The sequence below is a fragment of the Pleurodeles waltl genome, chromosome 4_1 (genome assembly GCF_031143425.1).
Source record: "Pleurodeles waltl isolate 20211129_DDA chromosome 4_1, aPleWal1.hap1.20221129, whole genome shotgun sequence".
NCBI classification, from domain to species: domain Eukaryota; kingdom Metazoa; phylum Chordata; class Amphibia; order Caudata; family Salamandridae; genus Pleurodeles; species Pleurodeles waltl.
The window spans coordinates 890,037,243-890,051,403 of NC_090442.1; the positions used below are offsets into that span (position 1 = coordinate 890,037,243).

The following is a 14,161-nucleotide window of genomic DNA, read 5'->3' on the forward strand; positions in this document are numbered from 1 at the left end:
TCCTGCAACCACTTCTGACATTCTGAGGAAATTTTCCATGACTGGACATTGCAAGTGTGCCGACGTGGGCTTGTTTGTTCTCTCTAACAAAGCTCTAGTTGATGAATGTTGATCCCAGGTTAGGGGAGCATGTCCTGCAAAGGGTTTTCCACAAAGGTTCCTAGCTGCTGCCTGCTCTTATCTTTCACATTGCTATGTGGCAGGATTTTCAGAATGAGATCTTTATATGCTAAATAATGAAAGGGATTCATGTTACCCATAACTGTGCTTAATGGTGTCCCAGGTAATTATTTAGCACTATCTGCAAAAGACAAAATGGTTCTTCTGTTGTAGTGAGTGTAACAATTTAAGACACATGCAGTGTGGACTAAACATTCTCTTTGAGTTGGTCAGTAGGTGCACCAGGGGGTGCAAACCTGGTCAAAACGATGTAATGCTTCTGTAGCTTATTCAAGTCTGATGTCGAGACCGACATTTCCATTGACAAGGGACAGACAAATGTACTAAAAGAGATAATGACCTGCACAGATATTAAAATGTTGGGATGTTTGAGGAGAAAGGAAAACTACAAAAATAATTGGATATAAATGAAGTACATGCTATTGTAATAGTTCTTTTAAAGGGACATACAAATAAATGACTTTGCTTACCTTCCGCTTGAGAAATAAACAGAGTGGTAGCTGGAAAGAGCATTTAGACATTTTCTTTTTACTAGAGGGATTACATTTCCTACTACATACCTGCTGTAACTCCCTCATCATTCAAGGACGTGTATAGACGTTCTTGCACTGTAAGCAGGAGCAAGGTTTCCCCAGCATCCATCTGTTTCCATGCCATCGCTTATCTGTTCTTAAATAGATGTTTTGTCCTAGTAAGTGTGTGTGTGTTTTATATATATATATATATAGATTTATTTATTTATTTTACATACTGGCAGCACTAGTAGGTAGTTATAGTTAGGCCCTAGTTTCCATAGAAAACAAATTTTTTGGTTTGGCTATATTTTTGGCGCCGTTTGATGAATCTTCATTAAATTTTCCAGAAAAAAGTGTCCACCGGGTCTTGTTGCACATGAAAAGTTTTGGGGTGATCTGTCAAGCGGGGCTGAGAAAAAGGGGGGGCAAAACAGTGTGATTTCCTTGTTAATTCCCATAGAGATTTTAGAGACGACTACAGCCCAAACTACTAAACGGGATTACACCAAATTTGGCAGAAAGCGAGTTCTTAGTCCTGAAAGCACACCTTTATTTGGTGTAACTCTGTTTATTAGTTTTGAGATGTTCAAAAAAAATCCAAATTTGTATATCTAAAAGCGCAAATAATTTGCAAATACTCCCCATCTCGTGCAGAGATCTGATTGGCTGCCCACACTTCAACCAGGAAGTGTTGGCAGCCATTTCGGGACTCTGCTTTGGCAGAGTTCCACAAAAAAACATAAAAGAAAGAAAAGGTGGCAGGGTACAAATGCTGAACCCCCTAGCCTTGGTCCTGGGGTCCCCCTGGATCCCACCCAGGGCACAAAAGCATTTTTTTAAATTAATGGCAAATAGTCATGAATTACGCGGTGAAGAAAAAAAAAAAAGGGGGGGGGGGGTGTCCCATCACTTTTTTTTTTAATTGAGTCCCTGGGTGGGCCAGATCCCAGGGACATATAGGACCACCACCACCTTCCTAGGACTACTTTAAAAATATATATATATTGCGGGGGGGGGCTGCGCAGACAGCCCCGGGAACCACCGCCTCCCTGGGGCTTATATTCCTTTTTGGAAACAAGGGTGGGGGGCTGCATGGATCTCCTTCCAAGGGATTTGAGTAGCCCAGGGGACCACCACCTCCCTCGGCAAAATTAAATGTTATGGAGGGGGTCCGTGTGGACCCCCAGCTTTGGGGACAGCCACCTCCCCGGAGCCAAATTCAAATTTGAAAACATGGAGTGGGACCTTGTGGCCCCCTTGTGGGCCATATACAGCCTTGGCGACCACCATTCATTTCCCCCCCTCCTCCTGCTATCCCCCGAGGTGCCCACCCTCTGGAGATAGCTGTCTGTTTTTGCTTGGTGGAGACTATGACAGACCCTGCCAAGCAAAAGCAAACACTCGGCTTCCAGCAAGCGGGAGCTGTCAAAATACCTGCGCTTGCTGGAAGCAGAGTTCATCTTTTTTCCTGCCCACAGAGACCTGTTAAGATTATAGAAAGGGTCAAGGCTCCAAAAGCTCTTAAAAAGCCTATCTACATTTTAACAGAATATGTTCTTTAACAGTATGTATTTACAATTATGATCTTGTTTCTCTGTGTAATTTGATGTGTAATTGTCTTTCAGACATCACATTACAATGGCTTATTCAGCACTCCAAATCAAGGCACTACTGAAGAGGCGTTCATATTTCGTCCCCACGCTCATCCACTCTGGGTATAGTACTGGCAAAAAGGGAATGGAGTTTGGACACTACCAGGACTCATACTTCAGCCGATTCTGTTAAAACTAACTTCAGCCTTATGTGTCCTTTTTGAATGTCCATGTCTGTCAAAGTTCCCTTATCGCCTTAAAATGTCAGGAAACATTCTGTGCTGGGGTTTTCCAGTAAGTGTATGCATGTGTGGTGATATGTAGTGTTTTGTCGTCAGACGCTAAAAACACATAATAGCAATCCCTTATAGCTTACCAAATATGTTATTGCAGAGATGATGTAAATAGCCATATGCACAGAGACCTGTTATTTTGCTGTTTTAAATTAAACGCCAACTTGGAAATGCTTATATTTGAGAACATGGGAGGTTACATTTGTATTTAGAGTAAATATATATACATGCTATTTAATAGTTGCCTTACTTTAATAACCACATACTTTGTATGAAAAACAAATGGGGTCAGTGTGGAATTGGTAATTTCTTTTCATGTTTTAAGCACCATTGAGCACTTGCAAAACCAGACTACCATTGCCTCCATTATAATAAACATATGCATTTTCTCACCTGCTTCAGATTTGCTTCGGAAGTCGTTACATGGATTGGAAGGTGCAGCTTAAATTACTGGTTATGAAAGTATACGTTATTGCCAAATGAATTTTTAGAAAGCTGAACCAGCCCACAGTGGCATTTTAGGGTGCTGGCCAATCCTCCTTTCAACCATGCCCTTACCTCCTGTTATGTGCCTGCAATGAAGCCTTGCCCACCACCTCGGAACATGGCCAAGACATCCTTTCTCTCGCCTGGGCTAGCAGGGAAGGATGCTCAAAGGGATTTAGAGACATGCTACTTTTTGCATCCTAAACAGCATTTTGGTTTGCCAAAATAAAAGGTACTAGGATCATGTAATCCTTCGGTAGAGCAGCACCAATCTTTACACTGTAGGATATCCAACCCAAATCCGGTGTTCATACCTGCTCGTGACTGTAAGCACAATGCAACAGAGAGTGATTGACTCTCAGTATTACATAGGGTATACATACTGTATGTGACTTGGAGAGGGGGTTTGGGGTGGAGGGTTGGGTTTGAGGTTAAGTGAGGGTCTTGCGCTGGTGAACTGTGGCAAAATGAAAAGGGTCAATATTTTATGCGGAATATTCAAAACTACTGTGAATGTATTTGACTTTTGTTTATCAAAGTGTGCGTCCTCTGTTTTGGTTCTGGAAGGCCTCTGCACTACCATCTTACACCCTAGTGAGTTTTCAGATGTGCTAGACATAGAATTTCAGACAGTGTGGTAGTTCCCGTTTCTTTCATGAAGTTAATACTTTGTGCGCACCTATTAAACTCTATGATGTCAGACATCTGCCTTTGTTTTCAGATGAATGTAGAACTCGCATTTATATTGCAGCCAGCAGGTCCATTCCATTTTTTTGTGTGCAGTGTTTTAAACTGGTTCTTAAAGCGATACAAACTAATTTTCACTCCAAGCTACTCGGACCCTTGCAGATTCGTAATATGTCCTCATAAGTTGTGACAAAGAATGGTCTCAAGCGTGTAAGTCATTTATCGCGCTTTCCTTACAGTTCACATTTTAGTACTTGCACCCACAAGCTGCATGTAGAAGATATCCCTGACATATTGAATTGTAAATTGTATGCCAGAACGACTCATAAACCACATCACATAAGTAGTACAACCAAAAAACCTCTTCTGCAGCTCCTGTGAGAAACACACTAAATTGTCATGTCATGGCTAAAAAAACCTCCCTGTGCCATTCTGTTTGGAATTTAGTATTGCACACTTTGCCTATTTAAAAAGCCGCACGTGCAGCATTTAAATGCCTCAATTATATTGAGATCTTAAAACCCATGTTACAGCAAGCAAAGGGCAGGATTGTTGTGGGACATTCCTTTGAGTGTTTATAAATATTCTGTGCACTTACACCTTATTTAACAAATGAAGTAAAAGATGCTCTTATTAAGGCCAAAATGTTGGATGCAGTTACCGGAGTCATCAGTTTATTCCCCCCCCCCCCCCCCATTGTTGGACTTAATGCTTGTTTCATAATAATGGATTCAAGTCCCTAAAGAAATATCTAAACTTTAATCGTCCTGTTATTCTACACTTGGCCAGCCTATTTTCAGGCTTAAACTAGCATACATCACAGGCAAATGTCGACACCCTTTCACCTGATTTTAGTTTGTCCACAACATCACTTTCTTTTGATGTCCGAAGTCTTGATACTGTACTTTTCGTGTGTGAGCATTACATGACCTTCTGATAGCAAGTGTGCTTTTATCAAACTTAAACTGAATGTACGTATCCACCATTTTTTCTTATTTGACAGACTCAATGTTGCGGTAATTTACTCCAGCATGCTTTTCCACACTGATCCCTTTCTTTATTTTAGCAGAAACCTTTCCCGCTATTTTTGTCTTCACAATTAATCATGTAAGAAATGATGCCCCTAGAGTGGACTCGTTTACAGATGGTGTAATCTATTGTGTAACATACGCCACATTTAACTGTATGCTGTACAGATGTAAGGCCTTTGTTTTTCTACGTGTACACCGATGTGAAAGATTGCAATAAAATGGAACGGATTCTGTTTAATAAAGGGTTATTGCACTCTCTCGTAGTTTTATCAATCTTAAAAAATATTGTACCAGCACTGCTTGAGATGCATTTTACTGTGGATTACATTAGAGCTAAACTGTAGTAGCATTTAGCATGATCATTATGCAGGGCTTTAAATCCAGGACAGGTCAAAGATTAAAATATCAAAATAAATGAAACTTTGTAAAAAAATTTTTTAAAAAAATGTAAAAAAAAAAATTTCTGAAAAGTCGTGTGCATGAAATGAACTTTACACCCTACCCTGCTCAGAGTGAAAACAGTCTTAATTGGGTTCTAGAAGAAGAGTTCTCTTTCAGAATGCGGAGTGCAACAGTGGTGCCTTACTACAATTTTTGGGTCTGTCGGAGAGACTGCTTTAGTTTTTTTGTTAGCCTCATCTAATAAAAAAAACATATCTATCTCACTCTTGTTTTTTTAGAAAACTTCGTCATCTTTTGGTTTATTGATGTGTCATTCGTAGTTTGGGGAAGGGAAGTAGGTCAGTCTATTTCCGCCTTTGGCTCTGTTGTACTGTGCTGATGATATTTTGTCTAATCACTTATGCACATTCACCTAAAAAAGAAGTGGACATCAGTGGCAGGATTAGTGGGTTTATACATTACTTTGTCAATGCTTTTTTCTTCCCATGAATTATCCTTTGTATTTTTTTAATATCTTTTTGTGTCTTTAAAATTTGTCTTCTTGTTATTCTAGTTACAATGATTCATAGCCAGTAGTACATTTTTTTTTTTTGCACCAACAAAAATCTTATTTTTCTCTGAAACATGTTAAAACAATTTTGTGTTTTATATATGTTCTAAATACACCTGCCTAATAGAAAGCACCCACAATGTTTTTTTTTTTAATTTATATATATATTTTTTTTAGGTGATGAAATGCTTTCTTTTTCTTTCTTTTATTTTTTTACATTTGTGGAATACTAATAATTTAAAAAATATATATATTGGCCCAGATGGTCGTCACCAGGACTGTTGACTTTGCCAGTACTTGCTCCTAGTGGCCATTGGCATGTCATTCTCAAAAACTGTATTTTACACACACACACAGCATGTCACACCTCGCATTCTGACAATAAATTACATTGATTGTAGTTTTGTTAATTAGATGTTAATTTTCTTTACTCCATTTGAACGTAAAGCAACAGGTAGACTAGATGCTACTACACTCATTCCACATGTACTTTAAAATGCTACAAAACTGGGATGTTGGGGACGAGGATATGGCCTGTGGCATCTCAGACAAATGAGCGGCGTAGTCAGCATAGGTGTAGTCGGGCAGGGTGATGTAGATAAATGAGTGCCTGATGCAATACTGTCATTGTTTAGCAAAACTAAAGTTCACCATTATTGGAGTGGGGCACAGCGTTGGTGTGTAGGCTCATGTGGAAATTACAGTAGATCCTCATTCAGTGCAATGATGAAGTAGGCCAATTATAGTGCATTGGATAGCTATAAGTACTGTTGCAGAATATCAAAGCACGCATACTCACTATTCTCTGTAAACCTTTAAGCACACACATAGTGTTAGGCCTATTTGTCTTCAGTACTGCACCAAGCAAACCTGTAGAGAATATTGCTGTGGACATCTTTAAGAATAGCACTGAATGTGGTTGTGCTTTTAATAGGCTGGTGAACATAAAACTGTGCAGTGGGAGATACGAAAGAAACCATACCTGCTCAGTTAATGCACTATGTTTTGAACTCTACAAATAGTCGAGGTTAAGACACACAGACACAGTGTGACTTTTTGAGACAATTAGCTGGATGTAGTGAAGCATAACAGAAAAATACCACTTGTTAAAAAAAATTATGATTCAGTGAGGCTTCGCGGTATGCTATACAAATGGTTTTGGTCTGTATTGGTACCATTACCATCAAGTCCTCCTTTCTTTCAAGAATCTTGTGGTGGAGGTGTTATACTGCATTGTGGTTGGCCTGATCAATTGAAGCTGACTTCATTTGCACTTGATAAGCGATTCTAAATGTGTCTTCTCTCTGACTTGAAGTACCGTAGTGCATTTTCCTTGCACACGTGACAAGAGTCTCATGTGTGTCCAGCTACTTTTTCCTAAATTTGTCTTGATTGGCATTTGTTTGTCTTGCTTTTTGAAAGTGTAGTAGGAATGATTAATTTGTTTATCTCATGAATGTACGCCTGAACTAGAAGGTGTTCATCTAATGTAAAAATTAACCAATTTGTTTTCCAGTTAATTCGCCCTGATTCATATGAATAAAATACCGAAACATTTATGGGCTTTAGGGTGTACCTCCCAAAAGGAAATTAGAAAATGAATGCTGATACCTTTGTAGATTTAAGAATTGTGCATGTGCTTGTGGTCAGGTTAAATGAAATAATGTTTTATCTGGGGACCTTTCCTAGAAAATGCAGACATGGCTGCGAATGCTCTGATTGCTAACTGATAATTCGGATTACATTGAGTTCTGCTCTTCCTTGTGACGGTCCTTGCATTATCAGGCTGAATCATCTCAGGTAAATGGGAAGCTAAAGGTATGCTGTGCTAAGGTAACCGTCTTTCCACTTTTCAGGAAAAAGCAGTTTTTTCTACAAAAATAAATAAATAAAAAAGCCTTTTTTACACCACAGTTTTTGCATTTTTCTCAGTGGCAAGTAATTGTTTCCTATTTTTGTGATTTCTGTCTTCTTGTCATTTCTAGTTGAAACAGATGTGAAACCGATGGCTGAACCTGGACACCAATACATTTCTGAAAACTAGATACAATTCTGAATTTAGAGCAGGGATCATTCATGTAGACCTGCTCATATTTTTCAAAGAAACTAATTGTTGAAATAAAAAATGACAATAAGCAAGACAAAATAGCAGTTGGTGACAATTGTTTTTTCTGTCGTTTTTTTGCTCCGATATGCAAAGATAATCTATTGTTATGTCCATCAGACCTTTCTGAACGCAAGGATATATAGTGTTTGTTGGATGTCCAAAAACACGCTGTACCCAAAGTGAACAACTCAGCTGCAGTTTGTAATGATATTTCATTGTGTACTGGCCAAATTCTTATGGTAAAATCTGTTCAATGAAAAATGGTTAGAAGGAATTCTAAGTATTTCTGAAGTGTCCCCAAGATAATGAGTGTAGGATTGGTGGTCATTCGTAAAATTCTAAATTTGGGGTTTACCCGTATTAGCACGCGATTCACCTGGTATTTTGCCAAATGGCTTCTTTCAGGCACACTGGCATCTGTTTAGAAGCCAGAAGTAAAGAGAAAATCAATCTGCAATAATAAATGTTCTACTACTTTGTATTTCCACATTTCTCCCAATACAAACAATACCACACTTAAGTAGCTTGGCCCATCACCTGTTACATCTAAGGCCCCAAAATGCAACATGGAGACAGCAACATGTTTGTCTTGCAAATTGACCATTTTGGTGAGGTGGGTATCTGCAGTACTTGAGCCTGGCCACCAATTTGCATCACATTTCTCTGAGGGAAAGTTCTGTAACCTATGTCATACAAGTAGGGTGTCATTTTTATCTGGAGAAGTGTGTTAGGTGGTAGGAATTGTGTGGATCACTGCAGATTCTGGAACGTTACCTCCAGAAATGTGAGAAAATTGCAGGATTGTAGCCAGCATTTTAAGTTACAGGACATAATCTTGTTGGGGTCAACAAATGCCACAACACCTGGGATTCATTGGGGTTTCTAGGTCAAAGTTTCCCAAGGTTCATAGGGTTCACTGGTTGTCGGCTGATCCAGAGCTTGACTAGTACTGCCATTCATGATGGCAAGTGAGAGGAAATTGGGATTTATACTCTCTCTGCCGGGCATACCTCAAAACGATGTTGCAAAGAATCTAAACTTGCTGCATTCCATATTTTTTCCTACAAACTCCTTGTATCTAGAAGGTGTTTATCACCCCCTGGGTCCAGATTGGGGTATCCCTCCCGCCACCAAACTAGTTCCCAGGGCAGCAGAAGGACTGCCATGGCAGATCGCCTCCACTATTTCTTTCTATTTTCCCTTGTGTCTAGTGGCCTTTCTGCCCACCAGTGAGGCAGATTAGTGGTAAAACTCAATCTTTGACCTCTCCTGGTAAAACTCACTCTATCTGCCACAGTGGGGGGAGCGCGGGAGGAGGCAGAAAGATAGTTAAGGCAGTTTTGGTTTGGACAACCGCACCCACCCCTTAAAAAAAAAAAATATATATATATATATATATATATATTTACATACAGACATACCTAAATATATATACATACACTGAAAAAAAACAACGGTTAGAGGGATGTTCTAGTTAGGTTCTGAACTTACTTTTACAAAACCATAGAAATTCAGCAGGTATAGTTGGAGTTCTTTCAAGTAATTATAACGCGTGCCCTAAGGTAACTATGACTCGAGCCCCCATCCATGCACTGCTAATTAACCCACAAATCACAGCACTCATAACATCTTTAATAACATCATTGATAATGTCAATGTAATATTTGCAGTAAACGTTTTGATGAAAAAACTGCATGGCATGCACAGCTGTCTCATCACTAATTTTATTGCAATTGTTGCAGTGATAATATGAAAGATGGCACTGAAGATGTAATCAATGATATGATATATGGAGTAATTAGCTGTGCATGGCAAAGGCACAAGTTATAGTTACTTAAAAGAACTCCAACTATAACTGCTGAATTTCCATGCTTTTGTACGAGTAAATTGAGTGAGCGAGTTGGAAAAATTGAAAGAGAGAGAGAGAAAGAAAGTTATAGGGTGAGAGATGTAGAGTTTTTTAAGGCTTTGATTTCCGATATACTTAGAATAAGATATTTGTGTACAATTAAAAAAAAAAAAAAACTAAAAAAAAAAGTATCTGCATTTTAAAACAAAATAATTTGTACTTTAATAATAAATAAATTAGAGGAAAATGAGTCCAGCTATACTTGAATGCTCAATGCTCAGACTACATAGGTTATGGGTTGGAGTTGAGCATTTCATCCACTGCATTACAACGGTTAACATGAACAGTGGCACTTGATATAATGAATATTAGTTAGAGCATTACCAGTTCATGTATTTTCCTTATCACAGTCCTTACATTATGAGGATATACCAATTATTGTTAAGTTTATACCCGTCATTGCTTTGGAATCACCTGCAAGTTATGCAAAACTCATGATCCACTTGTACCAAAATACTGCTAGAGGAAATGAACTATCTGAAGACCTGTCAACTCGCTGATAACTGTCACTGTACTAACCTTACTGAGGGATGGCAAAATTGATCTTCTGCAGGATGGCAAGTATTCTCAGTAAGTAGAAACTCACTGAAAGCACACAACAGCTGCTTGGACACATGGGTGTGCCAGCAGATGTAGTTATCCAGGCTGCTTAAGTGACTGCCTAAACTTTCTCCACAGATCAGCACAGGAGATCTCTGAAAGAAAAGCATATCCTTGATCAAAAGGAAGAAAAATACCAAAGGAAAAAGAAACAAGCATTTGCAATGTAAAGGGTCTCGCATTTTCTCGAGTTAGAGCTATTAGCGTTGTAAACTCCTAACAGGACTTCTCTTGCCACATAAGTTGAAAAGTAATACAGTTTCACATAAGCGAGCTGATTCAAAGTATCATGGCATCAATGTGAAGGAGCACACAAAAGGAAAAAGAAGTTTGCTTGCGCTTAAACGTGTCTGTAAAAGTGCAATTAGCCATTCAAAAGGGGCGATGGCCAAGGCAGTAACTGAACCGCCCAAGGAGGGACAAGCGTAAAGCATTTACCAACGAAAATAAAGGATTTTTGAAGGGCAAGTCCATGAACGAGTGATAGTGATGGGCATGGGGTGGGGTGGATGTGGTTAAAAGCCCAGATACATTCCATCACATTGGAAAAGTAGCACTTGCTTGCTATCCTCGACCTAAAAAGAATCACTCGTCTACGCTTCCACTGCATACCGATGAAAATAACCGTGGACAACAAGAAAGCAAAGTCCCACAGAACACACGTATAGCACGACAAAGGTTAGAATAAGAGTTGGTCCAAGGAATATTTTTTACTCAGTGGCATCTGGTGTGTAAGGTAATAGTCTGAACTACTGCAGTTCAGGTTGCCTATCCAGATTGTTTTCCAACCGTCCTGAAAAGGAAACGAACACACGTACCAATCTCCTAAGTCATGAAAACAATGTAAGTGCACTCATGAACCCACCCAAGAGCAGCAAAGTTGAAGTGGCAGTTGGCTTCCTTGCAGGATGGGCTCAGTGACTGAAATCGTATTTACATTTTTCTTTCATTTTTTGTAAAGAAATCAGATCACCCAGAGAAAACAGAAACTAACCAGCAGGCGAAAGTGATGTTTTATCAAGCCTGCTCAAGAAGGTCGGGGACTTTTTCAGAATCCAAAATAGCAGCACAAGAAGATGAAATCTGAGTATTTAACCTGAAATGGAATCGCTTCTGCGAGCACCGAGGTATTAACCAACCCATTTTGTAAACCTGAACCTACAGAAAACGGACAGGAATGACCACGTTAGAATGAGACCTGCCAGTCGTCAAAACCAGCCACGTTTGACCCTGTAAGATACAAATAGAGAATGTGACAAAGAAGAGCTTGCTGACACAAATAGCCAGAGTTTTACATATTAAAGTGCAGTAATAAGCAGTGGTAAACAATTATGGGGTTTTAATAAAGCTAAACTGACAACTAAAGCAAGAACAGGAGCATAAATACTTCACACTACAGTATTTGTGAAGTGCCTAAAGCCATTTCCCTGCAGCCTTAACATGCTGTTAATTGAAGCACTTTTAAAGTCTACCAAAGTCAATAAAACTTGTGTAAACAATTTTACAAGCATGAAAGTGAGCTGGGTCTAGCTAGCAACCAATTCCGTGACCAGCAGGCCCCACCTAGACCTCTGCAGCAGATGCTAAACCATCTGAACTAACCCAAAACTTCTAGCAAGTGGTGTGCCACAGAGTGAAAAAAAAACATAGAACAGAGTACCCTTAAGAAAGGACAAAACAATACCTTCCACTGATGGTATACGAAACGAGAATTTATTGCAATCCCTTTAGTAACTAGGGCTTGTGTTACAATACAATAAGACATTTAACCTTTGCTACTAAATAGAAAGATTATTTGAGCACTTCATCATTTTGATTAAATAGCCTGATAAGTGACAGCAAATAACAGTGTAAGTACTTAATCACCCTTCTGACCCATAGACATGTTAGTGATTAGGCCTTTAGGAGCTGTAGTCCTGAGAAGGTTAATCTCAAACATATTTATTCCACACTAGCCAGTGCCCCTGTGTAGCAAGTCCCTAATCAGTTTACTCTTGAAACGTGGAAGGTCTTTGGATATTAATCACAGGACACAAATCATAATAAGCATTTTCAATGCAACGGGTCTTGCATTTGCTCGAGTTAGAGCTAATAGCGTTGTAAACTCCTAACCGGACTTTTCTTGCCACACAAATTAAAAGAAAAAAACCGCAGCGCGATCGCACTGCATGGAAAATAAACAGATAAAGTATTCCGGAAACCATGCTGAAAACATCGAGCCTCATATGTGTTCAGTAGTTTACCGGTGCTGTGTAGGTGGGCTAAACACCAGAAAAGGCCTGACGTATGCATGCCTTTCACAAATGAAAACAAGCGGATTTCAAAAGGCAAGCTCATTAACCAATAAAAGTGACTGACGTGACATGGATGTGGTTGGAAGCCCAAAGAGAGATTACTACAGGGGATGGAGCACTTTGTGCTGGCAACTAAAAACATAGAAGGGGGTTCAAGTGGTCATCGAATAGGCAAGTATAGTAAAGCTTTGAGTAGTCTGTCACACAGAAGAGGACAATTCCTATGTACGTTATATATGCTCACCACATTGATTTCACCTCATCCCCATCACCAATACAGGATTACAGATGTCAGGAGGAAGCCATAATATATGACCCAACAACACTTGGCATCAGGCTCCCTTCCATACAAATACCTACATGATTCACACCATTACCCTCTGATCATTCCCTTCCCTCTACATACTAAAAATAAACTCCTTTCTGGCATCATATCACTCTCCCCATGCACCCTTTGCTACACTCTACACCAATTAAAAAAAACATTGCCTGATGCCCTATTGTCCTATACCTCCCTCTGTGCCTTCTCTTCCCATTTTAAGCTGCAATCTCCCCTCCCACACTGAGAGTGCAAAGCTAGTGCCATGCTGACTGACTCTGTGATGGCGGTATGTTTTTCCAAACTCGTAGTGAGGGGAATATGGCTCTTTACAGAGAAAATGTTCTACTTGTGTTTCCTGTCCCCCTCTAATAGGTGGCGACCCATGAGAAGGCAGAAAGCAAGAGGTGAAACCACCAGCTTACCAACAGTAAGAAACAGTTTTCCTACTGTTGCAAACACATTGTCGTGAATATCTGGATGCAGACACCGGTATTTACTCTAATGGCTCCCCGTGACAGCCATTGACATGTAAATATTACAGAATCAAGAGTTTTCTAAGGGGGTCAGGCTCATATTTATCAATCACAAGAGTTGGGGCAACCAGCTATCACATAAGACTCCAACACATATGAACAGAAAGTTATGTCATCTACTTTGATGTTTGTCATATGGCATGGTATTCCCATTCCTGATAACAACAATTAAATAAGGCATGTGAGAGTACCCTGGACTCCAACAAGGGTTTAAATCTGAGAAGATTTTGGTTGGTGGGAGAGTGGAAGGTCATCCTGCTTCCAGCACTTTCAAAGCCTTCAACAGTAACCAAGGTGGGAAGTGAATCTTCACAGCAGGTTAGAGCTCCCAATTTGTTTAAAACACCAGCACAAACCTTTGGCTATGTTTAATGAAAAAAACAGGCTTGGCCTACAGCTCTTTATCAGTTGTCTCTATTTCTCTTCACGCCAAGGAAAAGATAATCTTGGCGAATTCAAATGGGGGAGGAAACCGGCACCACTGACACACAATACAAACATTTGAAAGACAGAATAAAGTGTACTATTGGACAGTATACAACCCAAAATGGCACAGGTCAGCTCGAAAAAAGAGCCCTAAGCAATGTATGTAACAGCGAACACTCGAAAGCAATACAATGCCACCCAGACATAAGAATGCATAGCTTGATTGATCCTGAT

General features: G+C 39.6%; 1 protein-coding gene across 1 annotated transcript in view; it reads left to right on the plus strand.

Annotated features, from left to right (window-relative positions):
- The window catches only part of LOC138288251 (ADP-ribosylation factor-like protein 8B-A), a 146,907-nt gene extending 141,867 nt beyond the window's left edge, over nt 1–5,040 (plus strand). Inside the window, exon 7 of the mRNA XM_069229645.1 lies at nt 2,321–5,040. Within this exon, the coding sequence (XP_069085746.1) occupies nt 2,321–2,370 (50 nt within the window). The 3' untranslated portion in view covers nt 2,371–5,040. The remainder of the gene's footprint in view (nt 1–2,320) is intronic.
- The last annotated feature ends 9,121 nt before the right edge of the window (nt 5,041–14,161 follow it).